Source organism: Leuciscus leuciscus, assembly GCF_965113295.1.
Source record: "Leuciscus leuciscus genome assembly, chromosome: 5".
Classification (NCBI taxonomy): Eukaryota; Metazoa; Chordata; class Actinopteri; order Cypriniformes; family Leuciscidae; genus Leuciscus; species Leuciscus leuciscus.
The window spans coordinates 6,804,164-6,831,127 of NC_138729.1; the positions used below are offsets into that span (position 1 = coordinate 6,804,164).

Here is a 26,964-nt window from a genome sequence, read left to right on the forward strand (position 1 = left end):
CGCCCTTATAAACGCATGTGACGTCAGTCGAGCGGCTCAGCCGTGGGGATGAAGATGGTTCTCATCAAAGAATAGTGAGTGTTACATTTATTTTTATTTATTTATTTTATAGATGTTAATGGTGCCTTATTTCATATTGAATAGTTTGTTTTCCAATTTACCTATGCTGCTAGAGTCTCTACATAGTTTGCGTGACTTTTACATGTTTTGTGAACAGTGATGATGATGATGATGATGATGATGATGATAATGTGTGTGTTGCGGGTGAACTCGGGTCTGGCCTACCGGCTCTGACAGCGACTAAACGCACGCAGTTGATCATTTACCGTAACGTTTCTCTATCACATGAAGTCGTTTTCATACCTCACGTGCTACAATAAAAGTGTCGCCGTGTAATTATGACATTACAATTAGCTCATTTGTAACTTTGTCTACTTTGAAGTTTTGTTTTAAGGTAGATCGAGGCTAGTTGTCACAGGGATTATAGGTTAAGCTATAGTAGCTATGATGGTTTGAGTCAATAGTCTGCAAATTCTTGTTTTCTCTAGCAGTGGTTTTATGTGTGTAAAATCTCTAAAATTTGATTTTAATATATAAAGAAAACTACCCTTTTGTAATGGTGCACAAAAATATAATATATACTATATATAATTACATAGATTTGACATAGCCTATGTTTACGTAAACATCAGTATCTCAGCTGAGGGTAGTTCTGGCTCCTTGGGACCAACAATTCTAATCTCTAGAGTACAATACAACAAGACATATGTACACATATTTGTACATTCTTGTTCCTTAAAGGAATAGTGCACCCAAAAATGAAAATGCTCTCATCATTTATTTACCCTCATGCCATCCCATTTTATTTCTACTGTAAAGCAAAATGAAAAAATGAAAATTTCTCATCGAATTAGGGATGCACGATATATCGGCCACCATATCGGTATCGGCCGATATATGTTACTTTTTAATGTTATCGTTATCTGCCCGATAAGTAAATTAGGGTGATATCTTAAAGCCGATAAATAATGGATTATTTCCTTCAGATTAGACACTTCAGATACACTCTGTTCGCCATGATGCTTTTGAATTGCTTAAAATATGATTGAAATCACTTCAAAAAAGGAAAAAACATTAAGTGGAACATGTGCAGCCAGCGCAAGTCTGTCATATAGGCTACATAACATTATAATGAGAACATTATAATTGTGTGCTTGGGATTTGGCTTTTCAGGGTGAGACTTTTGATTTTGTAATCAGGCTCTCTAAAATCATGTAAAAATTTGGATTTAGATTTATAGGCCAATATGGTTATCGGCTTTTTAAATATAAAGACTTATCGGTTATCGGCCAAAATCTTCATAGCAGTGCACCCCTACATTGAATATTACAGGTGTTATTTTTAAACAAACTGAATATTTTGTAAATGAAGTCTGGAAGGTGAATGTGGATTATTGAATTTTTAATAATGATATTGTGTGTGAAATGTTTTCAGTTTAAATATTCACAGCTTAAATGTGTAGAATTTCAGCCCCCCTAAAAGCAGGCTTTGTCATTTCAGGAAAGTAACCATTAAAATCCAAAGTAAAAAAGAAATGACTGAAATTACGACTCATAGAGAATAACAGTTCATTTTATAATGGTTACTTTTCTGAAATGAGACATTCTCTATGATTCGAACGAAAATGTGACAGCCTTTAATATGAGATACAGCCACTGGAATTGCACACCTGACACGTCAACAAACAAAAGGTCCAATATGATAGTTCTATAATATATCTATATCTATAGCATATACTTTTGATAACTTCAGTATACAGTACTGTGCAGCATATATATATATCATACAGTCTTGTGAAAAAGAAAGAAAACCTTTAGAATGTTAAGGTTTTACATATCAGAACATAATAACAATTATCTAGTCATTAGCAGGTCTTAAAATTAGGTAAATAAAACCTCAGATGAACAACAACAAATAACATTACACTGTGTCATTATTTATTTAACAAAAACTAGGCCAAAATGGAAAAGCCATGGGTGACATACGAAGTACACCCTATGATTCAATTGCTAGTAGCGATACTTTTAGCAGCAATAAGTTGAAGGAATTGTGTTCTGTATGACAGTATCAGTCTCTCGCATCGTTCTGGAGGAATTTTGTCCCGCTCTTCTTTACAACGTTGCTTCAGTTCATTGAGGTTTGTAGGCATCTGTTTATGCACAGCTCTCTGAAGGTCACGCCTCAACATTTCAGTCGGTTTAAGGTCTGGACTTTGACTGAGCCAGTGCTACACCTTGATTCTTTTCTTTTTCAGCCATTCTGTTGTAGATTTGCTGGTGTGCTTGGGATCATTGTTCTGTTGCTTTTAGGCCAAGCTTTAGCTGTCAGACAGATGGCTTCACATTTGACTCTAGAATACTTTGGTATACAGAAGAGTTTATGGTCGACTCAATGATTGCAAGGTGCCCGGGTTCCGTGACTGCAAAACAAGCCAAAAATCATCACCCCTCCATCAGCGTGATGAACAGCTGGTATGAAGTTTTTTTTGCTGATTTGCTGTGTTTAGTTTTCACCTAACTTGGCGCTGTGCATTATAGCCAAACATCTCCACCTCGGTCTCGTCTGTCCAGAGGACATTGTTCCAGAAGTCTTGAGGTTTGTTCAGATTCAACTTTTGCAAACCTAAGCCGTGTTGCCATGTTCTTTTTAGAGAGAAGAGGCTTCCTCCTGGCAACCCTTCCAAACATGCCATACTGGTCCCTTCTTTTTCTAATTGTACTGTCATGAACTTTAACATTTAAAGTTAACTGAGGCCTATAGAGTTTGAGGTGTAGTTCTTGGGTGTTTTGCCATTTCTCTGAGCATTGCACGGTCTGACCTTGGGTTGAATTTGCTGGGACGTCCACTCCTGGGAAGATTTGCAACTGTCTTGAATGTTTTCCACTTGTGAATAATCTTCCTTTCTGTTGAATAATGGACTTCAAATTGTTTGGAAATGGCCATATAACCCTTCTCAGATTGATGGCAGCAACAATTGCTTCTCTGAGATCATTGCTGACGTCTTTCCTCCTTGTTATTGTGTTAACACACACTTGAATTCTCCAGACCAGCAAACTGCCAAAACCTCTGCTTTTATAGAGGTGGGCACACTTGCTGATGATCAGTTAATCAAAGACATTTGATTATAAGCGCCAGGCTGCTACTCACCCTCTTGATTCCTATGGAAGCTTAGTTTACCTATTGCTTTTCAATTTTGGCTTAATAGTTGTTAAATAAATAATGACACAGTGTAATATGTCAATACATATAATGTAAATCATTTTTTGTTTGCTATTGGTGGATCTCATGTGAGTGACAGGTTGTCCTGCCCTCGCACCAATAAACAAGTCATTAGAGAAGAACCAATTTTAGGAAAAAAATCCTTTGTGTTCCATAGATGAAAAAACATAGAGGTTTGAAACAACATGAGGGTGAGTAAATGGTGAGTAAAAAGACAGAATTTTCATTCTGGGTAAACTATAGTATCCCCTGTGCCTGTCATGTTCTTTCCTCACCAAGAATATTTTGTATAAATTATGTTGCATTGTCTTTTTGTGTGTGTATGTAAGTCTCACTTCAGTATCTCTCGGTGTGTTTCAGCCACATTGTTTTGCCATGCACTGTTGAAGAGGTGAGTTTATTATTGCTTTTCATTTTTTTTTTAAGCAGCGGAATATAAATGTATACTGTCACATTATACATTATTTAACTCATGCCTCTGTGAAAGACTGTGAACATTGGTTGTAGTTTTACTACAGCAGCATATGGAAGTATTTACATTAGCATACAGTCAACAGTTTGGACACCTACTCTTTTATTTGTACAGTTTTCCATATTTTAGATTCATAGTAAAGTCATCAAATCTAAGAAATAACACAAATTGAAGTATGGGAATTATGCAGTGACCAACAAATGCTAAACAAACCAAAGCAATCTTATATGTTAAAATAAAAATATGGTATAGTTCAGTGGTTCTCAACCCCACAAGGGGGCCTCAGCAAACTTCCATGTTGTTGGAGCCAGATGGGCTGGTCTGAGTATTTTAGACACTGCTGATCTACTGGGATTTTCAGGCACAACCATCACTAGGGTTTCCAGAGAATGGTCTGAAAAAGAGAAAATATCCAGTTAGTTGCAGTTCTGTAGGTGAAAATGCCTTGCTGATGCCAGAGCTCAGAGGAGAATGACCAGACTGGATTGAGCTGATAGAAAGGCAACAGTAACTCAAATAAGCACTTGTTACAACCGAGGTCTGCAGAAGAGCATCTCAGAACGCACAACACATCGCATCTTAAAGATGGGCTACACATCCATCCCTTTATGACCACAGTCTACCGTCTTCCGATGGTTATTTCCAGCAGGAAAATGCACCATGTCTCAAAGCTCAAATCATCTCAAACTGGTTTCTTGAACATGGCAATGAGTTGACTATCCTCAAATGACCTCCACAGTCACCAGATGCAGTAAGCAGTGTAGTAGAATCCATTGAACATAGCCTAAATGTTGTTGGCTATTATGATCCGTTTCAGTATCAAGTAGGGCAGCTGTACTCTGTGGCAGAAGCCAGCAAGAATGAGACCGGCGGAGGAGAGGGCATAGAGATATTGAAGAATGAGCCCTATGAAAAGGATGGCGAGAAAGGACAGTACACGCACAAAATCTACCATCTCAAAAGGTATGCAGATGTGGACCTGTATGCATACCAGTCATGACTGCATGAGGAGCCTGGCTTTCAATACAGTTTGACAACATATTATATATAACACGTTTTAGGAACATTTAAGTAATTCAAACATCATTTGTGTGTTTCGTTTTGTATGTTCTGCTGCCCAGCAAAGTACCAGGCTTTGTAAAGGTGATCGCTCCTGAAGGCTCGCTTGTGTTCCACGAAAAGGCCTGGAATGCCTACCCTTACTGCAGAACAAGTGGGTGGAAAACTTTGAAACAAGCTTATGGGTTATGCATCACAGACTGTCAGGTTAGAGATGTGCACAGGAAACATATGCACCAACCAGTGAAAGAAATGCTTTAAAATGGTTCATTATAAAATCATATATATTTCTTGGCTTCATCAGTTAATTTCTATTCTAAACATTCAACCTAAGTAAGTTGCACTTTCATTAAGAATGATTAATCATGTTTACATTCTTTAGGTTTTAAGAATTTAAATGAACATGAAGTTTACTTTTAATATATAGAGACTTTATTAGGATAACTGGTTTTAATTCTTTGGTGTAACCTCTAATCGTATCTGTGTTTTTTTCTTGTTTGATATACGTTTGCCACAGTTGTAACGGTAAGTGCACTGAAAACTTTGTTGGTTCTATTAAATTAAAAAATCTCTTTTTATATTACCTCTGTTTATCACGTGTAAGGAATGACAGTTTTCAAGACCCTGTGAAGCAAGTGCTTATGCAAATGTCATAGCCTGACATACCCATAATTTGCTGTTTGCTATTGCTAGTCGATGACTTGTCATTCTAAAAGGCATTTTATTGGACAAAGATTTGGCAAACATGCATACAAGATTATTTGGCCATTTTCCTGAAAGACTTTAAGTTTTATATTTGCTACAAGTTTATTTAGTCAACTTTAAGAAAGTGCATTACCATTTAGAATGCCACAAAGTTAATAGATATTGACTAAAAGTCACAAAACCTGTTCTTGATCTTGATTTCACTGGGTCTTTAATGCTGTCAATCAATGGTATATGGTTGCCAACTGATAAATCACATGAAATGTTGAGTCACAATTGCATAATAATCTATCTCTTAAATTTATTATACTTTTAAATTTATAAAAGTTATTTTTTGGATAGTAGTCATGTACACTAATCTGTAAGATTTATTTATTTATTTATTTATTTATTTTAAACAAGTTTCCTGTGCTCAACAAGTCTGCATTTATTTGATTTAAAATACAGTAAAAACATGTAATATTGTAAAATATTATTTAAAATAACTTGTACTAAAAAAAAAAATTCAAAGCTGAATTTCCTGTTTTTAGTGTCACATGATCCTGTTGTGATATTAGACTGATTAGGACTAAATCAATTCTTACTGACCCCAACCTTCAGAATGATAGCTGATATAGATCTCAATTCACCACATTTGAAATTGAACCTGCAAACATGAAGCTTTTTGAGATTCTTTGCAATTTAATCTATTTAAGAGATCTTTTAGAAATGTATCTGTTTTGAAATATTAGCCTGTATGTTATTTCATATTGTATATTGTTTCACAATACAATGCTCTGATTTCTGTTCTCCCAGAATGAGTACATGAAGGATGATTTTTTCATCAAGATTGAGACATGGCACAAACCTGACCTTGGAACACTAGAGAATGTGAGTGCATTTGTATATATTCTGTGTTTTCATAAAAAAAACATGCTATCTATGAATTTAATAGGCTCATGAGAGGGAATACCTATTAAACCGGTTACATCCAGAAGTTGGGTAAGAGTCAAGTCAAGTCAAGTCAAGTTTATTTGTATAGCGCTTTTCACAATACAGATTGTATCAAAGCAGCTTCACAGTATTAAATTAAAATAATACAACAAAGTTTTTTTCAAGAGGAATTTATTGATTGATAAAATTAAATTAAATATCCCCAAAATATCCTCAACTGAGCAAGCCAAAGGCAACAGTGGCAAGGAACCGAAAAACTCCATCAAGTGACCTAATGGTGTCCTAAAACTCCATCAGGTGACCTAATGGAGAAAAAAAAAACCTTGGGAGAACCCAGGCTCAGTCGGGGGCCAGTTCTCCTCTGGCATTTATGAGCTAGAGGCCGGATTGTAGTTTGAACTGTAGGATTATAAGAATGCCTGGCTGAAGAGATGCGACTTTAATCTAGTTTTAAACTGGGAGAGCGAGTCTGAGCAACGAACAGTATCAGGAAGACTATTCCAGAGTTTTGGAGCCAAATGTGAAAATGCTCTTCCTCCTTTAGTGGTTCTGGATATCCTAGGTATGACCAAAAGCCTTGAATTTAGTGATCTTAAAGAGCGCGATGGATTATAGGGTGATAGAAGATCCGTTAAATAGACTGGAGCTAAGCCGTTTAGGGCTTTGTAAGTCAGTAGCAATATCTTATAATTAATACGGCGCTTTATAGGTAACCAATGCAGTGATGATAAAATCGGTGTTATATGATCATATTTTCTTGATCTCGTAAGAACTCTAGCGGCGGCATTTTGGACTAACTGTAGCTTGTTTATTGAGGATGCAGGACAACCAGCTAATAAAGCATTACAGTAATCCAGTCTCGAGGTCATGAATGCAAGAACTAACTTTTCTGCATCAGAAGAGTCAGAGTTTAAAATTATGATATCAGATCAAATTCCATTTTAACTTTACTATTAAGGTGAACGATATACCAGTAGACACGGGAAACTGGTAGAAAACATTTTTTTTTTTTTTTTTTTGGATTATTGTCACGTTTTCACAAAGTGTCACAAAGGTTTATCCTTTGAATGCGTTTTAAGCCTTGCCAGATTAACTCCCGGTTTCACAGGCAAGGTTTTAAGATAGTCCCAGATTAAAATATATGTTTGAGCTGTTTGAACTGTCAGTACATTTGTTTTGTCTCAAGATGCACACCAGTCATGTTTTTCTTCTTCTAAGGAACGTTTATAAAATCTACTTAAATGTTGTAATTAAACTAAGGCCTAATCCTGGCTTAATCTAAGCCATGTCTGTGAAACCAGGCCTAACGGCTTATTTGACTTAAAGGGTCAAATACACACAAAGTAAAATGCAGAAAAGAAAGTCGGATGTATTAAAATTATTCCAGTAATTATAATCATTTAAATGTATTCGTTCTATGGATGCTGGGCAAAATTACATTGATGTAAATTATACATTCCATGTACATTCCTTTTTTTTTTTACGCACAAATCTCACAAATGGAATACGAATTTTGATTAGATAAACTCTTAGTGTTACAATAAAGATAATTACATCCCAGGATGTAACAACCACACTTTATTATTGAATGGTTAAGGGACACAAACAGTATAGCTTTGAAATATTTGTTGTGAGCATTGTTGTACTGATTTGCTGTGATCATAAATCCTCTAAATTATGAATAACAGGTTCACAAATTGGACAGTTCTACATGGAGGTCTGTGGAGGTCACACCCATTGACATTGCAGACAAAGAACAAGTAGCCCCTGGTGTAAGTACCCTGTCTGTTGAGCTGCTACACTCAATATAGTTACAAACTCAAATGAATCTTCCTCTTTGAACACCTATTACATATTTAATCACCAGGGTTCCCATGAGCAAAGAAAACCTAGGATTAACAAGGAATTTCACAGGTGTATTTTCCAGAAAAGGTTGTCAAAACTAATAAATTCTCTAGAAATAATTTGTAGATGATGAAATATTGTAGACTACAATGAAACTCAAGCCAGCCAGCCAGCATGATAACATCAGTCGGTGTGTTGAGCGGAAAATACATATCAGTTGGCAAACGTTGTCATAACGGGTTCCAGTGGGACACATATCCTTCACTGAGTCACATTCAAATGTCAAGATGTTTTTGTCTTTATTAGTGTTCAAATGTTTTTAATTAGTCTGATAGATAAAGTACTATGGTATATTATTTACATGTATGCATTTGGCAGACCTTTTTATTCAGAGCAGCTTATTGCATTGAAGGTATACATTTTTTCAGTTCATGTATTCCTTGGGAAACAAACTCATAACACTGACATTGCTAGCGGGCTGATTCATCAAATATATATATATATATATATATATATATATATATATATTTATATTTCTCATTTGTTTACTATGCAGCAATACAAATATGACCTTTTAAAGTAAAATGTAGCCTTTTCCAATATTGTTTTTCCCAATATTTTTTGTACATTCACATAGTCAAGTGCGACTAAATTAATCATCAAGTTTTGCACCATTCTGATGAAGTAAAAAATGTTCTAAAATAAAAAACGTACCTTTTGTTTGGTCGCTAACAACCAAAGAATACCCGAGGTTAAAACCATGTGTCTATTGTGCATTGTTTTCCAAAAAGCCACTTGGTGGTACTGTAGTGCTTGGGCCCGTCATTGCTGCATGCAACTATATTTATTATACTTGTTTCAAGGCTTCAGAGGCTTTTGAGGCCCTTAACATGCTCAAAAACTCATGAAATTTTGCACGCACATCAAAGCAAAAGGTAGCACACGTAAGTGGCAGATAATGTGACATCAGTTTACTGCATGCAAATGTCTTGCAGGATTCTGCAAAGAGCCACAGGGAATGAAATGCAAACCACGCCAAAAGCTGTCAAAAATGCTTGTGCTTGAAGCAAGACACTTTTTTTTCTTTTTACACACGAGAAGCTTCTGATCTTGTGTTTTCAGTGTCTAGGAACAGCTCAGTCTGTGCTTTAGTGGTGCTCCATCTCTGCAAGTGCACACCAACCATCATTTCAAATTTGTTAATTATTAATAGTACTTTTGTTGTTGTTGTTGTATAGTCATATTGAATGTGTTCATAAACAAACTAGAGGTGAGTTTTTCCATACATCTTATTTATCTGCCACATTTTAAAACTGATATATAAAAAAGTCTGTCTATATATTTATACATTTATATATGTATATATATATATATACACACACACACACACACACACACATATGTACAGTATATATATAAATATATAAACCTTCTTTTATGCCATTTTATTTCTTCAGATTTAGCTTAATGACGTATTATGAGGAAGCAAGACCAATTTAACAAGGTCTGCGGTTTCAAAAATCATGCGTATAGGATGGAAAATAACTGTAATGTAATGCTCCTCTCTGGCATTGATTAGCTAGTTAAGAGTGTTTGTGTGAGGGGAAGGAGGGATTATGGTCTAATGAAGCAGTTTTCTCTGGTGTCCTGGCTGTCCGTGTCTTTGGGCCCTATCAGACTCTGGCCTCAGGCATGGCTGCAGGCGTTGTGCTGAGAACCGTGACTTGGGTTCGAGTAATTAAGGGCTTATATAGCCTGGCACACAAACAAACCTCTGCTTTACATGAATTCACACCAAGCATTGTTACCGTATCATCAGGCTTTGGCCTCCAGACAGCATACTTGGTATTAAACAGGTCGGTTTGTTCTCAGTGTGACAGTGGTGTGTGTGTGTGTGTGTGTGTGTGTGTGTGTGCGCGCACACAAGCCCTCAATGCTTGTTTGCCTCACTAACTGTACAGAAACTGAGAAGTTGTTATTTTGCCGGAGGCGTATCATGATTTATTTACAATTGCGAGGCCCTGGAGGTCCAGTTAAAATTAAATGCTTTTCGTCCATTTATTTTACCAGCAGCTGTTTTTCTCACCATCTCTCCCAGTTTCCACCGTCTCTGGTTTATTAAGTCTATTATTTTTTTGTTCCGTGTTTTTTTCTTAACCTCTCCTTACCTCACTGCATCTGTCCTTGAATACTTTTTAATGACTTGGGCTCTATTAGGCATAACCTCAGTCTATAAGGGTGTACCTGACTCAAGTTTTGACATATATTCCCTGATGAATCTGCTTACTAAGGGTTTAAATTTGGCAGTTTCAAAGTGTAAATAAGCTCTAAAAAAAAAATAAAAAAAATAAAAAATAAAAAAATGCAGCAGCTTTCCAAATGTTATATTGGTTAAGAATGTGAGTATCCACACAATTAAGGTTTATAGTTGTTCACTGATGATGATGAGCAAGTCTAATTCACAACATTTTTGTATACAGTATACATTTTAAACTAAGGTTGATTTTTATCTGTTAATATACAGGACTACAAGGTAGATGAGGATCCAGCTATTTTTAAGTCAGTCAAGACCGGCAGAGGACCACTGGGACCCAATTGGATGGTAGGGACCCTTTTTCTCACCCTTCATTCTACTTTTCCATCAAAGGAATGAAACATTTTGAAGAATTCTCATGTAATATATACTCAAAGTCTTCTAAAGTCATTCAATATTTTAGTGTGAGGACTGAAGTTTATGTTGTTATTTACTGACACTGATTTACTTGTGGCCTGGTAATCTCTGCATCTGGATCGATTTAGCAAACTAAACTCAACAACCAGGGCTGCGTTTCCCAAAATCATCATGAGCTAAGTTGATCGTAGAGACCAATGGTGGTAAATGGTTCTGTGATGTACTTAGGCTTACAGTGATTTTAGGAAAGTGCCTTCCAGATCAGTCTGCACTCTTAAAATAAAGGTTTTTCGAAATGATGCTATAGAAGAACCATTTTTCTTAAAAGACAGTTCTTAAAAGAATCATGTTGTTCTTGGTTTGAAGAATATTATAGTAATATAAAGAGCCTTTTTTGCAATGGAAATGCTCCATGGCTGTTTAAAGTTCTATGTGGAACTGTCAATGCCAATAAAGAACTAACTAATGATTTCAACTGTTAATCATTTTCAAACATTTAAACCAGGCAGAGTTAACCTTACAGTAGCGCTCAACACTGATTACTGTCAGACTTTCAAAATCCTTTATCACTTGAATTAAGATTTTAAAAATTTAGGGTAACACTTTATTTTACAGTGTTCTTGTTACACATGTTACATGTACTTACTTTAGTAATATTTTGCATAATTAAATGCAACTAATCATTAACCAAACCCTTATCCTTCCCTAACCCTATAGTAAGTACATGTTGTTAATTAATATTACTCAGTACTTAAATATATAATTACACTGTAACAATGACACCTTAAAATAAAGTTTAACCCAATTTAGTTTAGTGTACAGCCACTACAAAATCAGGCTTTATCATCTCTTTTTACTTTGAGATCTTGAAATACAGATTTAAATTCATATGTGACCCTGGATCATAAAACCAGTCACAAGTCGCACGGGTATATTTGTGGCAATAGCAAACAATCCATTTTATGGGTAAAAATTATCGATTTTTCTTTTATTCCAAAAATCATTAGGATAATAAGTAAAGATCATGATCCATGAAGATATTTTGTAAATTTCCTACCTTAAATATATCAAAAATGTATTTTTGTGAGTGAATGCAGCACAATCACGAACATAAATGGACAACTTTAAAGATGATTTTCTCAATATTTCGATTGAGAAGTATCTCGGCCAAATATTGTCCTATCCTAACAAACCATACATCAATGGGAAGCGTATTTATTCAGCTTTCAGCTTTCCATTTTGTTGTCCAGGGTCACATATGACAGGAAACACTGGCATCTAACAATGCCTTGCAAAAAACAGTTCATCTTAAAAAAAATAAAGCATATGCATTTACACAAATATGAAATAAAACAGTTATCAAATAAGCATGTGGCCTATTCTGTGTCCTAAACTCCTGAAACATTAGTGTCTCATATTTTAGAGCAGTCAGTGCAATTTGGGAAAGAAATGAATTAAATGTGTGTGTGTGTGTGTGTGTGTGTGTGTGTGTGTGTGTGTGTGTGTGTGTATGTGTGTGTGTCTGTGTGATTAAATGAATATTATTCAACATATCCTAGCTTTTTACAGAAAATATTCAGATGTAATCCCTTTGTAATCGTTAACATTTTCAATTAATAAATAATTACAATTTAATTACAAACTTTTTCTCAGCAACTAACGGATTACGCACGCACGCACGCACGCACGCACGCACGCACGCACGCACGCACGCACGCACGCACGCACGCACGCACGCACGCACGCACGCACACACACACACACACACACACACACACACACACACACACACACACACACACACACACACACACACACACACACACACACACACACACACACAACAGGGAGAGAATGATGGGCTGAATATCAAGGTTTTCAGTGAATAATGATTCCAGTCTGTTTTTTTATGTTTTTTTTTTGTCCTGGCCTTGTGAATTTAAACAGCAGTACAATCTCAAAAGATACAATCCAAAATAACAGTTCAGTAAAAATGTACAGTGCTATTTCTACAATGACCTCTGAGTAAGTTACCTCTGAGTGTATTAGTGGAAGTGTTTTGCAGTTAAGAGCTAATGAAGATGAATCACTCCGCTTTGATGGACCGTAAAAGGCATCACAGTGATTGGCACAAACTAAGACATGTGCGTGTCCACATGAATATGAATTAGAGATGTCTTCATTTGTGTGTATTGAAGACTAGATTAACCTTCCTAAGGCTTTTTAGATCGTGGCGCACCTAAAATGTGTTTTTGCAGATTATTACAGCATCTATTCTGGAGATCTTCTAAGAAAAGCATCTGCATAATTTGATTTTAGGACCTTTGTACTGTATTAGTGTTTTACGTTAAGATTTAATTTCTGCATGGTCGACATAGCTTCATTAATTTATGTTTGAAACCTCACAGAAAGAACTGGTAAATAACCCTGACTGCCCACGAATGTGTGCTTACAAGCTTGTCACGGTCAAGTTTAAGTGGTGGGGCCTGCAGAACAGGATAGAAAGCTTCCTTCACAAGGTAAGATCTCTAGAAATGCATTAACTCATATATATATTAGAAATGGTTTTAATTTAACTCCATCTAAAGTCAATTTTTATTGTATATTAGGAATAAAACTGCCGAATTTCACCTTTCTGAGATATTTGTTATAAGTGATTTGGTTACTTTTAATTTTAAGGTGACGTTGTTACATTGTACTTACTCTGAGTAATATTAATTAACCATATGGACTTACTATAGAGTTATGGTTATGGTTTGGTTTAGGGTTAGTTACTTGTAATTATGCATCATTTACTATTATTACTATAGTAAGTACATGTAAGTACACATCACCTTAAAATAAAGTGTTACCAATAAATTTAACATTTCAATGCTGACATTCCTACTTAATATTTTGCTATGTAATTAAATAATTCTGTGGAATGGTTTGTGATTTATGTGCTTTGTTTTTCGGTCATTTACTAAGCAAGAGAAGAGAATCTTCACCAACTTCCACCGGCAGCTGTTCTGCTGGATTGATAAGTGGGTAGAGCTCAACATGGAGGATATCAGAAGGATGGAAGAGGAGACACAGAAAGAGCTGGAGGAGGTGCGTACACTCATACACATTTACACATTACACAGATTTAGCTGAATCTGTAGTCAAACCCCAACTTAGCTGTCAGGAAGAAAAGCACTTGTTAGTGTGAATTAAAAAAGTTAAGAATTTAAAATTAGTTCCTTGAGGTTTACTTATAATGTTTTGTTAAAGTTTTTAATATATGCAGAAAAATTATTTTCTTGCATCATCTATGAATGTTTTGAAGGGGTGGCTCTTTCAAGGCTTGTCAGTACACTGCCACTGATTGGTTAACATCATCGCTTAGGGAAATGTATCAACGCCCCCTCGCCATTGCACATGAGTACATTTACAGACATAGCATTATGAAATCGTTTGCTCACGATTTGCGATGTATCTGCTGTCAGGTCCAGCAAAGGTTTCTTTACGAACTCTCCATTACACTGCATTTGATTCTTTTGTCAACAAGGCACAATCAAATGCTTGGAACAAACATAATCTTCCGACACAATCCAGGACGTCATTTAAAAATAAACCGTCCACTGTTTTCCGGATCCTTCTGAAGTCTGTACAGACTGTTGTCAACTGACTCAAGTGCGTGGAGTATGTCAGAAATTGAACGAGTATCAGTATACTGTATAGTAATTATAATGGGTTTTATTTGCTTTTAATGCGACGCAATGCTCACGTCTGTGTCGCGGCCATTAAAGTTACCATGAATACAGAGTGTTGCAATGTTTATTTTAAATTATTTATCTGTGCTAATCATTATTTACCTCCATTTAGTTAGCAATGCCCAACTTCCTACCATCCAATCAATTCCCGAAGGATGAAATTAAGTCCAGCTCTAACATTTTTTTTCCCCCTCAAAAATGAGAAATGTTTTCTCTTGTACAGTATATGTGACAATAGGGAAGAAAAGACTATCGCAACTTCCGTTTCATGGCGACTTCATGACTGAACGCCAGTAGGCGGGGCCTATGGTGCAATAATATCAAACGATTTGTCGATTTCTTGCTCTTGAGGCAGTTATGTGTTTGCCTGTGTGATGTCACAGACACAACAATACATCCAAACGAATAATTTTTGGAGCTTGGTTAAATAAATGCTTTGTTTATGAGGAGGAGGACGCTTTAAGCTATCAATATTGCAGGATGTTTTAATGGTATAAATACCTCTTATATATCATAAGAACAAGGAAAATTGATTTAGCATTTTATGAAATATTATATTTGTAATACTATACCACATTTTATTAATATGTTGTACTCTTTGTACAGATGGGGTACATGAGTTCTCAGCTTATTGTCATGTACCCTGGTCAGCTAATGTTATCATTTAGTACTCAGATTTGTAAAAGGGGGTCAGTGCAGGGCACAAAGGCTGTAGAGGACTAGCTACATCCAGTTTAGCTTAAAAAATGCTATGTAAGTGCAACTGGGAGGATTGTGGGTTCACAGCAGTGATTGCTTAGCGTTGTTTTAATTATTAAATGCACTTTGTATTGTCTGGCTCACACACTACAATACTAAATAAGTTCCAATCCAATGTATTCAGAACTCCGCAATCAGGGTCCTCACACATACCAAGAAATCCTCCCACATTACACCTGTTTTACGCAGATTACGGTGGCTACCCGTTTCTGTATTCAATGCAAGATACTTCTCATCACATTCAAAGCCCTCCATGGTCTTTATTGGGTCGATTGCTGGTCCCTCGCCACAAACTAGTATCGTTTGGTGGCAGGTCCTTCTGTATCGATGCCCCAACACTCTGGACTGCTATTTCCCAATAATTCGCAACCTCACATCATTACATGATTTCAAAGCCCGCCTTAAAACATATCTTTTCACCTTATGTCTTTCTGATCCTTAGTCTTATGATCTGATTTGTGTTATGTATGTTATGTTTCTCTATGCTATATTTCTCTACACTCAGTGTTTATTTTGCCTTTATTTATGCCTGCTGTCCTGTTTATTGGTCTTACTATTGTAAAGTGACCGAAAGGCTCTATATAAAATAAACATATTATTATTATTATTACACCACTGTACAATATACCTGTCAACAATTTGTACATACTAGATCATATTTCTTTATTTTTTTATTCCACATTTTAGAATAACAATTAACAGATAGTAATAATAAAATCATCAAAGCACAATCGATGCATAGGAATTAAGTAGTGATACACTTTGAGATTTTGGGAGGCTTTAAAAAAAAAGTAATAATCCCGTTGTTTGTGTTCGGTAAAATGCGAGAAAGCACTAGCCACTGAGATTAGTGCTTGCACGTTAGTCTCGCCTGCTGTGAAGCAAAAGCAATCAGCGGGCAAAGGCTGTTTCCAATTCTCACTGTGCCCACTGTATGACTGGCACTTCTTGGCTGCTTTCCTTTAAAGTGAACATCATTTCACCAAGCGCAACCTGTTCCTGGATTAACATCTTTGTTGATCCTGGAACAATATTCCAATCAACCAATCAGATTTGAGAGACAAATTTACAGTTTATGTCAAGTTTAGGCTTACAACCAGGGTTAGGTGCTTCTACATCAGTGTTATTCACCTATCATATCCCTCTGATTTTAGGGATAATTTATGGGTAGGGTTAGGTTTAGGGGCAGGGATAGGGTTAGGACAATATTTTTGGACAGGAATGTTGTTCCAGGATCAACAAAATATGTCTGACTTGGCAAATTCTCATGACCTTTACTTTAACTATCAACTTGACAAAATAATCTTCTTTTTTTTGTAAAAGAAATATATATGTAAACAGTTATTCTGAAAATCAAATTTCAACATCTAAAGGTTTTTTTAATTCACTCCAGCATGTCAAAACTTGCAACTATTAGTGTATTAGTTAGTCTTTTGAACACATCTGCAAACTGTAACTGCTTATTGACCCTTGGCTTTGAATATGACGCTAGTAAAAAGCCAGATTTTGTGCACTGGCCTGTAATCGTTTGCCTGGAGACCACCCACCCTTCAGAATGATTCCAGACAGATCAAAAATATCATTGTCTCGTGGCGCTTCCAATCCTAGAGTGCTTGCAGAGTTTCTTTGGTGTGCAGTCCAAATACAGTTCTTCTGCCATCCACTGACAAATAATGGCTAGAGAAAGCAGAAGGGAGAGGGAAAGAAAAGGATTTGGAAACAAAGGATGCAATGAAATTGAGCAGATGGAGGCATTTGGAGATGTCCCAATAATTGACAGACTCTGTTTTGAATTTCAGATTAGTTAATATTCAGATATATTTTGCAAATTCATTTATTTATTCAAATTTATGTATGCGGTGTTTATAAAAGATTCAGCACAGTGTATTGTTGGGTCATTCTAAAATTGGTGGCACATGCTGTCACTCGCTTTAAAAATGGCAACAAGTTAAACGATATACACAATTCCTTTAGAAACCTATTCCACATAATGAAGAAGTCTATAAAATACGTTTGTAAGAGCTGTGTGTAGACATTGTTATCAGCATTTATGTCCATCTGAAAGTTTCACAGACATAACTAACATTAACAAATAAGCACAATTACATATTTCAGATTATTTACTTCAAAGTGGCCTGAACTCTGCATATCTTTCTATGATGTTACGTTATGTCATTAACTGTCAGATGTAGCGGCTGACTCTTGGATATTGCTTAAAGGGATACTTTACCGTTTTTTCATATTAAACTATGTTATTCCCTTAACTAAGACGAGTTGATACATACCTCTCTCGTCTCAGTGCGTGCACTAAATCCCTCTGTCTTGCGGCGAAACTTTGTTAGCCCAGTTCATTTAATATGGGCCAAGCAGAGAAGCTACCAAACACCTCCACGTTTTCCCTATTTAAATACAGTTACTCGCGAAGTGTAACTCGACCTAGAACGGTGACACAAAACAAAACGTTGCGCTTTTCTAAGCGTGTAAAATGGATAACTATTTTGTATGGCGGAATACCATAGCAAGTGCTTGTAAGCACTTCGACTTGGCGCAGTAATATCTTCACTCGTGAAAAATCCTCTCACCGGCCCCCGCTCCCTCTAGTGAAGATATTACTGCGCCAAGTCGAAGTGCTTACAAGCACTTGCTATGGTATTCCGCCATACAAAATAGTTATCCATTTTACACGCTTAGAAAAGCGCAACGTTTTGTTTTGTGTCACCGTCCTAGGTCGAGTTACACTTCGCGAGTAACTGTATTTAAATAGGGAAAACGTGGAGGTGTTTGGTAGCTTCTCTGCTTGGCCCATATTAAATGAACTGGGCTAACAAAGTTTCGCCGCAAGACAGAGGGATTTAGTGCACGCACTGAGACGAGAGAGGTATGTATCAACTCGTCTTAGTTAAGGGAATAACATAGTTTAATATGAAAAAACGGTAAAGTATCCCTTTAAAAAAACAACTAATCTGGGATGCACTTCCCAAAGGCATCGTTAGCCAACTATGGTTGCAAGTTCATTTGTTAACAGCATAGTTAAACAATTCTGTTTCCCGAAACCGTAGTTCCAACAAACATTCACAAACCGCATCGCAAAGTTGTGTGATTTGAACTAGCCTACACCTCTCGACTTGTGGTTAGAAGCATAGGGCCAGATTTACTAACAGCTTGCTCCAGCGCAAACCCTCTTTTGGCGTTAAAAAACTACTGTCAGGATTTACAAAAGACACGCAGTGAAAAATTTGCGCTGAAAAGGCGTGGGCACAGTTATTTTTGCGGCTTCATTGCATTTGCATTTGTAGGAGTTTCTCTTTCAGACGCAACATTTTTGGGAGGAAAGTATTTAAATGAATCATGCAAGGTGATTTACTAAGGTTGTCAATTTACTGGTGTTTGCACCATTATTTACCGCTCAAAAAAAGCATGTCTTAAACCAGACGCTAACTCATAGATTGCATTGGTCATTAGGGAAATTATCCGGCTGCGTCTGTGTTCTTTAATTTTTTCCACTCACATCTGCGCTTTTTTGTAATTGCCCTGTTTCGTAAATCTGGACCATAGTCTCTTGTTATGACGTCAATACATAGATCATGCGCTTGAGAAAGTGTGCTGTTTCTGAAGAGTGCGCATGCGTATACGTGCTCTGGTATGTTGGGGGAACCCCGGATTGAGGTAAGGGGGAATTTGCCATTGATTGAAACATCTAGAAATAAAGCAAAGTGGTCTTCAGAAGCCATGTTCGATATTTACATTCAGCAATAATCTGACATTAATTCAATCTAGAATGGATTAATTAGTAGACGTTTTTACTCCACCACCTGTGTGACGTCTTTATATTGTTGAACCAACGTGGTTTGAACAACGGATGCACGACAAAGTTGTGGTTTCGGGAAACAGTTGTGACTAGCTTAGTTAGTTTCTCCAGCAATGGTGATTAAGAAGCGAGTCATGTCGTATGCAAAATGTACCCCTGATTGGATGTTATAATCTTTGAAAAGCTATACCGGTAATTCGAGTAACCCCAGAGTGCAGTCTGGACGATGGGGCGGGGCGACACTTTTAGGCGGGGCGACACGTGTCGCTCCGCCCATACCCGATTTTATTGGTTTATAATACAGCAATCTTACTGGCGTAGACGCTTGAGGCATGAGCATGCTCATTCCTTTATGTACGAGTCTATGTAGGAGTTTATGAATGATCTACGACTAGCAATACTACAGAAATATTAAGTGATGATAACCATGGGGATTTCCGATTTCAGTAGCTTAATGATCAATTGGATAATATTTTGCTGAATTTACGAATCAAGTTAGATGAAGTTACTGTCAAAATGTATTCGTATAGCGCTCAATTCACATCGTCTCAAAGCAGCTTTACAAAAAAAATCATATTGTAAGCTTTAGGCAAATATTAAGCAGTTTTAGGGCTTGGCAATATCACGAAATATGTTGCTGATAAATTACTGTTTGAGATTTAGCCTAGATAGCCTACTCTTATATTTATTAATTTACCCTGCAGATAAGTCAGTGCCACTTTTAGTGAGCAATGATCATGACAGCATGAAATTACTGGCATAGCACAGGCTATCAAAGGAGAGATAATTTCTATAGGCTGATATAGACAATATTTTTCCGCATGTCATGCAGGGCTCCGGAATTTCAAATCATTCGTAAATGCTTCTTCGTTTTTCCATTAGGATCAGTGAATAAACACAAACTCGGGATTTTACACAAATTATGATAATTCACTGTATATCAGTAAAACATAGGATAAATCCGAATTTATTTTATTTTAAAGCAAAACCACAGTGACAAATAAGACAATAATAGGCTAGCCTACCAAACAGTATACAAGCCCAGATCGATATAATAAATCTGTTTTACTAAATACATATTTATTTATTTATTTATTTTCACATTTCAGCACTACACGGTTTTAATTCTATTGTAACCAACGCACAAAACCCAATGGCCTGATGTCACAGTAACAGATCGAAGTAGCCTACGGTTGACACTTATAGAAAACATGAATCTTTAAAACTATAACATAGGGATTTACAGAACCAACAGGCCCTCATTTTATTAACAAAGAAACGTGAGTTTGCCATTAAACATTTTATTTGCACTTTGTAGCCTACCAAATAATGCACGCATTGGACAACATCTCGTTAAAAAAATGACAACAAAAAACGGTCGTGCTTTAAAAATTAAAATCAGCTGCTTTTACATTCTTAGAGTGAATTATCATCCTTTGCGTAAAATCCCGAGTTTGTAAAGCATCTCCTTGAAGTAGGCCTGGGTTCGTTTTTAAACAATAACTTCATCCATTCTGTTTCTTAAGTACAATAAAACATTAGCCAAAAGATCTTAACTAAAATTACCATGGTAAACCGACAAGATAGACATATAGCCTACGATTAAAGTTAGCATTTAATATTTCTTTAATACGGCCAAATCATTCATAAAATCGTACTTAAAGGAATGCGCATGCTCAGACCTGAATCGTCTACACCAATAAGATTGCGGTATTATAAACCAATTAAATTGGGTGTGGGCGGAGCGACACGTGTCGCCCCGCCTAAAAGTGTCGCCCCACCCCATCGTCCAGACTGCACTCTGGGGTACTACGGTAATTCTATTTGTGCGTGCCATCAGATGTTCTTTGAATAGGTGATTGTGTGTTATTGACCACTGTTAAAGGGTTATTTCACCCAAAAATTTAAATTCTATCATCATCAAAAAGATCATAAAGAGATTGTAAAACTAATCCATATGAATCAATCAGGGGTGCGTTTCTCGTACAATGACGTAACTCACTGCTTAACTACCATAGTATGACACACCGTTGAAGAAATCACCTAGTTACAGAGAGTTAAACAGTTTGGATTGACTTGGGACCTATACCGTGAAGCTGGTTTAGGTGGCTAGCCAGGTATGATTCAGTTTAGTTTGCACCAACCCTGTTTTTTAGGCACCATGAAAGTTCATAGCTTCACTGCTAATATCTTCTGTGTAAAAGATGTCAAACCGAAATTGAATCCGCTGTGAGCAAAGTGACATGTCTGATGCAATAAAGTCACTCCCCCAGTTTCTCTTACTCCAAATTAAAGCTTACTACATAGTAACTGATTTTTAAAAGACATAATTGTCTGGCTATAGGGATGATTATTTATTATAATTATTTTATATTATTTATATAATTATTACACCCCTATTCTATTACACATGAGCAATTTTAGTTTAAAATTGTTATTTATTATTTATTAACAATTATTATTAAGCATTTAGTTTAAATGAATATAAATATATACAGATAATGTGTAATATATAATAAGATTTGGAATCAGTGGCTTATCAACTTTTCTTCTTCTTGTGTAAATGCATTTATGTTCTTCATATTCTTCAATCTATGAACTTTTTCCCCAATTTCATTCTAGATTTATGCATTCCTTTTTGTTTAATCAACACTTGAATGTGGTTAAGTTTCATTAACGAAAAAGCAACATTTTGAGCATAAAGCTGAAAATAAATAAAATAAATCTGGATCAGATTCAGAGTAGATAGAGTCCATCAATATCCCCAAAGCTTCACAGTCCTATAGCTCATCCTGGGTCAAAATTGCAGTAACATTAAGCATTTTTTATTTATATGCTGTTTTATATTGATGATCCCATTATTTTACATATGCATCTGCTTACATGTGATATTGTTTATTTCTGCTTCTTTTTTTGTCTGTGTTTTGATCAGGAGATTCTTTACTCTTTCAGAAGATGCATAATAGCGTTCCGAAAATAGAATTTTTGTCAATGGTGGGGAAAGAGTTCATCTTTGACAGAAGATAGAAATGAATGTTGCTGATTCTTTTGCGAAAATTGAATTGCAGTTTCTTTATGTTTCAAGGTGTAACCGGTCCTACTGACCCGCTCAGAGCGGGATTCGAACTGTGATCTTGAGATCAGGGGAGTGAGGTTTAGACACACAGCTCTTACTGGCCTACAACAGTTACACTCACCCCCCTAAACCTCACTCGCATCCGGGTCACGGCACCAAATTTATCCAGTCCCACCCAGCTCCGAGCGGGATTCGAATGGTGTGGGAGGCGGGCGCTCTAACAAGGAGGCTAAAGACCGCAGCCGCTAGCGTCAGTCGCTAGAGTGCCTCTTGAGATCAGGGGAGTGAGGTTTACACGCACAGATCTTACTGGCCTACGTCAGTTACAAAGGCTTGCGATTTCGCAACTGATGTCACACTTTCATGCTCTATGAACTCAAGATCAAAGCCTGAGGTGACAAAGTTGATGATCAGCGTCATGGTACAATCAAAGCCTGATTGAATTGGTTTGGTTTCTTCAAATTGAAAATAATCCCGTAACCCTTTTTCAAGAGTTTATTTAACTACCATCATAATTTAGGCCCCTGGGGAGACCAGCCCCCAAATGCGATACTTTTACAAGGGGAAATAAAACATGGTGAAATAGTTTTGTGATTTTGTCCCTTTTCAAGTTCAAAGCAATCCTCACACGAACACGCAGTACAATTCATTTGGCGAGAAGGAATTTCTATATAAACAAATGCTAGTTTGATGTAAAATATGTCTGATAATATGTAGACCTTCAAATATTATTCTATGTTAAATGTAAGCGTGGTTTTTGGCAGAGGGGTTGCCAAAGTATATTTATTCATTTATTCAGTCAGTCAAATCAAACTGTCTAAAAGAAAACATTTGTTGTGTTGTGAGCACAGTGGGACATTTCCTGTCAGAAATTCATCTAGGGGTACGTAAAGGATTTTTTGACAAATGTTTAAGAATTCTTGCATTAAGTCACCAAAACAGATCAATGAGGAACAAAATCACAATGGCTCTATGGCTCATTCTCACTAATATGCAAGTCAACGAAAATGATTAAATAATGCAACTGCCCTTCAGACAAAAATATATTTTTAATCAAAACAATAACTGCAAAGTACAGTTTCATGGCCAGCAAGAAATATTTATGCCCAATAAATTTTTCCAATTCACTCTGCATTGGCAATACATAAATACAATTTGTATATAATACTTAACTTCACATGTTTAATCTTGGAATTAATTTATCACAGTGGAAATGTATATCCAGCATGCTTTCAACAAGAAGAAACTCACCAATATCAAGTAATAGAATTTCTTCAGAGAGCATTTTTGTCGTCTGGAGAGGGTCAATGGATAAAAGGTAGAATATCTGGTCCGTTGCCTGGGAAAGAAATGTCTGTTATTGACTAACAGTGACTCTGTCCAACCTCTGACAAAACTCTCTGACTGCGTGACATAACAGCCTCTGTCTGTGGTTTTCTGGGGATCTAACAGTCTGTGTGCGCTTGATGTGTGTTGAGCATGTGTGGCATGAGGCCTTGAGGGCTCATTAACATACAAATGGATTTCTGCGCTTGAAAAGCACCTGTGCCATGATTCCAAATGAGGAATGGACGGGTTAGTTCCCGCTGCTATCTGCTCAGGTGATATTAACGTTTGTCTGTTTAAGAATTCTTACGAGCTCCACCAATTTCAGCCACTAATTGGCTTTGTCACGACTTGAGCTCAATGTCCTGAGACCTGAACTCAAGTCTGTTCTTCCTATACGTCATTTACACACAAATACACAAGGGGGAAAAGTCTCTTATGCTCATTAAAGCTGCATGCATTTGATCAAAAAATACAGTAAAACAGTAATATTGTGAAAAATTATTACAATGTAGGGGAACTGCTCTGTATTTTAATGTGTTTAAAATGTAATTTATTCCTGTGATCAAAGTTGAATTTTTAGCTTCATTACTTCAGTCTTCAGTCACATGATCCTTCAGAAATCATTCTAATATGCTGATCTGGTGCTCAAGAAACATTTCTGATTGATTCCAATGTTGAAAACAGTTGTGCTGAATTATTTCTTTATTTTTGGAAACTGTGATACAATACCATTCAAAAGTTTGGGCTAAGTAGCCTATGATTTAAAAAAAAGAAGAAGAAATAAATTAATACTTTTATTCATCAATGCATTACATTGATAAAAAGTAAAGACATTTATAATGTTACAAACGATTTTCATTTCAAATAAATGCTGTTAGAAAATTAGTGCTGGGCGATTAATCGCATCCCAAATAAAAGTTTGTTTACATATGTGTGTGTGTACTGTGTATAATTATTTTTGTATATATAAATACACACACATGCATGTATATATTTAAGATTTGTATTTATTTATATATAAATATTTATTTATAATATAAATTATGTATAAATATAAATACAGTATATACATGCAAATATTTCTTAAATACACATGCACGTGTGTATTTATATATACAAAATAATTATACAAAGTACACACACATATATTATGTAAACACAAACTTTTATTTTGGATGCTATTAATCGTTGCCCAGCACTATATATATATATATATTTCAAGGTTCCCAAAAATATAAAGCAGCAAAATCTGTTTTCAACATTGATGATAATAATTGCGCACCAATAATAATTGATAATGATTGAGCACCAAATCATCATTTTAGAATGATTTCTGAAAGATCATGTGACACTGAAGTCTGGATCAATGGCTGCTGGGAATTTAGGAATAAATTACTTTTTAAAATATATTCTTTTAAATTGTAGTAATATTGCACAATGTTTTTGTGCACTCTAAAAAATACTGGGCAGTTTCAACCCATGTTTAGGTCAAATTTTCAAATCCAAAGATTGGGTTTGTCCGTATTTGACCAAAACATGGGTTAAAACAACCCAGCATTTTTTAGAGTGTGATCAAATAAATGCAGCCTTGTTGAGCATATAACTTCAAAAACATTGAAAATCATAATTATTCCGCAACATTTTAATAAGTAATATATGTTCAAGTTTTTTGTGGCAACTACATAAGCCATAATCCATGACTCTGTCCAAACACAAACATCTCTTTCTGCAATTTCTTTTTTAGCTTCGCAAGCAAGGTCAAGTGCGAGGAACCAGCGCTGCTGATGAATGAGACCAACCACGACCACAAAGGCTTTCCTCAAGGAGAGAGACCACATCGGCCTGTCCAAATCAAACCAACGGAGCCAATCCCATTAGATTTACTCAATCAGGAGCTCTACATTTAGATTTGTTACTGATATTTTAGATATAAACCTCTCATCCCCACAGTGCCTTTATCATAAATGCTGAAGCACAAAAACAGAGTTTTTCTTGTTCATTCACTTGCTCATTTAAAGCAGTTTCCCAGACGTTTCCCTCAGGGCAGGGCCAGGCTTTACATTTCACTTCCTTCACTCTTGTCTTGTCCTGCCTGGGCTTTATTAAGAACAAACTTTGGGAACATATCATTTACAAACACTTTTCGCTCCAAAACTCACAATTGTACAAGCATATATAATATGCACACAGATGCGCAAACACTCCCAGGTGTGAATTCCTGTGTGGTGATTTCCCACGAGGCCTTTAAGGTTGAAGATTGCTTTCAGTGTGTTTTATCGCATGCTTCTTTTATAACAATAGCCTTTATGGAATATTGCAGGTAATGCTCAAAGTGCTCAAAGATTATGTGCTATGCTAAAGAAAAGGATCAACCAAAAATGAAAAATGTTGTCGTTGGAATGACTTTTTTTTTTTTTTTTTTTTTTTGGGAGCTGTATTACATGAATGTTATTAAAGACCCAGTGTTACAGTACATTTGGTACTCTTATACTGTTTTCAGGATATTAACCTCTGAATATGTTCCTCCACACTTGTACTGACTTGTCCTGCCTTACTTTTCCCCTCTGTGCTCTAAAGTGTCCCTTCGTACCATTTTACCTCATTGAAAACATTGAAAATCCGTTTTTGTAATGTAATGCTTGTTATTATTTTATATAATATTCTGAAAAGTGTTGCATGGTGGCACGTTTAGCATCTTTTGATCAATTTGATCAGTATTTTTAAGCTTGTGTAACAGCATAAATGACTGTTGAATCAAAACATGAAATCCTCCTAAAAACTGCCTAGACTGAGTTTAACTTCCTGTAATGATAGAGCTCTGCCATATTTTGTGTTTGCAAACTGCATTGAAATGTAGTTGAATTTTGTTATGAAGATTAATTGACTTTCAATGGTGCACCTTTAATAACAATTCCTGCCTATGTGATGGTTATATTTCAATTTCGCAAGCACTTGCTGTCAGATATGCCTGCTTGGATAATCATTTCTCTGCTTGTTGATGTTTTTTACATTCCTACTGGTCAGAGAACTAACTTTTCACTCTCACAAACTCTGAGTACAGTATTTCCTGACTTCAGGCAAATGTTTTATCAGTGTATTGAGACTGGTTATAGACTACATAAAATCAAGTGTTTAATTAGAATTTTGGGCATCTACTTTTAATTAATGCTTATAGGCATAAAACAAAGAGTGGTTTAAAATGCATGTGTGTAAATTCATCTGAAATTCAAAATAGTGAGAATGTTCTTTGTGTGTGTGTGTGTGTTTAAACATTAAAATATACAGTTGATTAAA

General features: G+C 36.0%; 1 protein-coding gene across 1 annotated transcript; it reads left to right on the top strand.

Moving 5' to 3' along the window:
* On the top strand, positions 1–26,964 carry LOC309499659 (phosphatidylinositol transfer protein beta isoform). The gene is made up of 11 exons (XM_082171030.1): positions 1–74; positions 3,640–3,670; positions 4,569–4,714; positions 4,873–4,964; positions 5,328–5,335; positions 6,311–6,385; positions 8,137–8,220; positions 10,818–10,895; positions 13,373–13,483; positions 13,932–14,054; positions 25,415–26,964. Exons 1-11 carry the CDS (start codon positions 49–51, stop codon positions 25,460–25,462), a joined length of 822 nt encoding a protein of 273 aa, XP_082027156.1. The 5' UTR covers positions 1–48; the 3' UTR covers positions 25,463–26,964.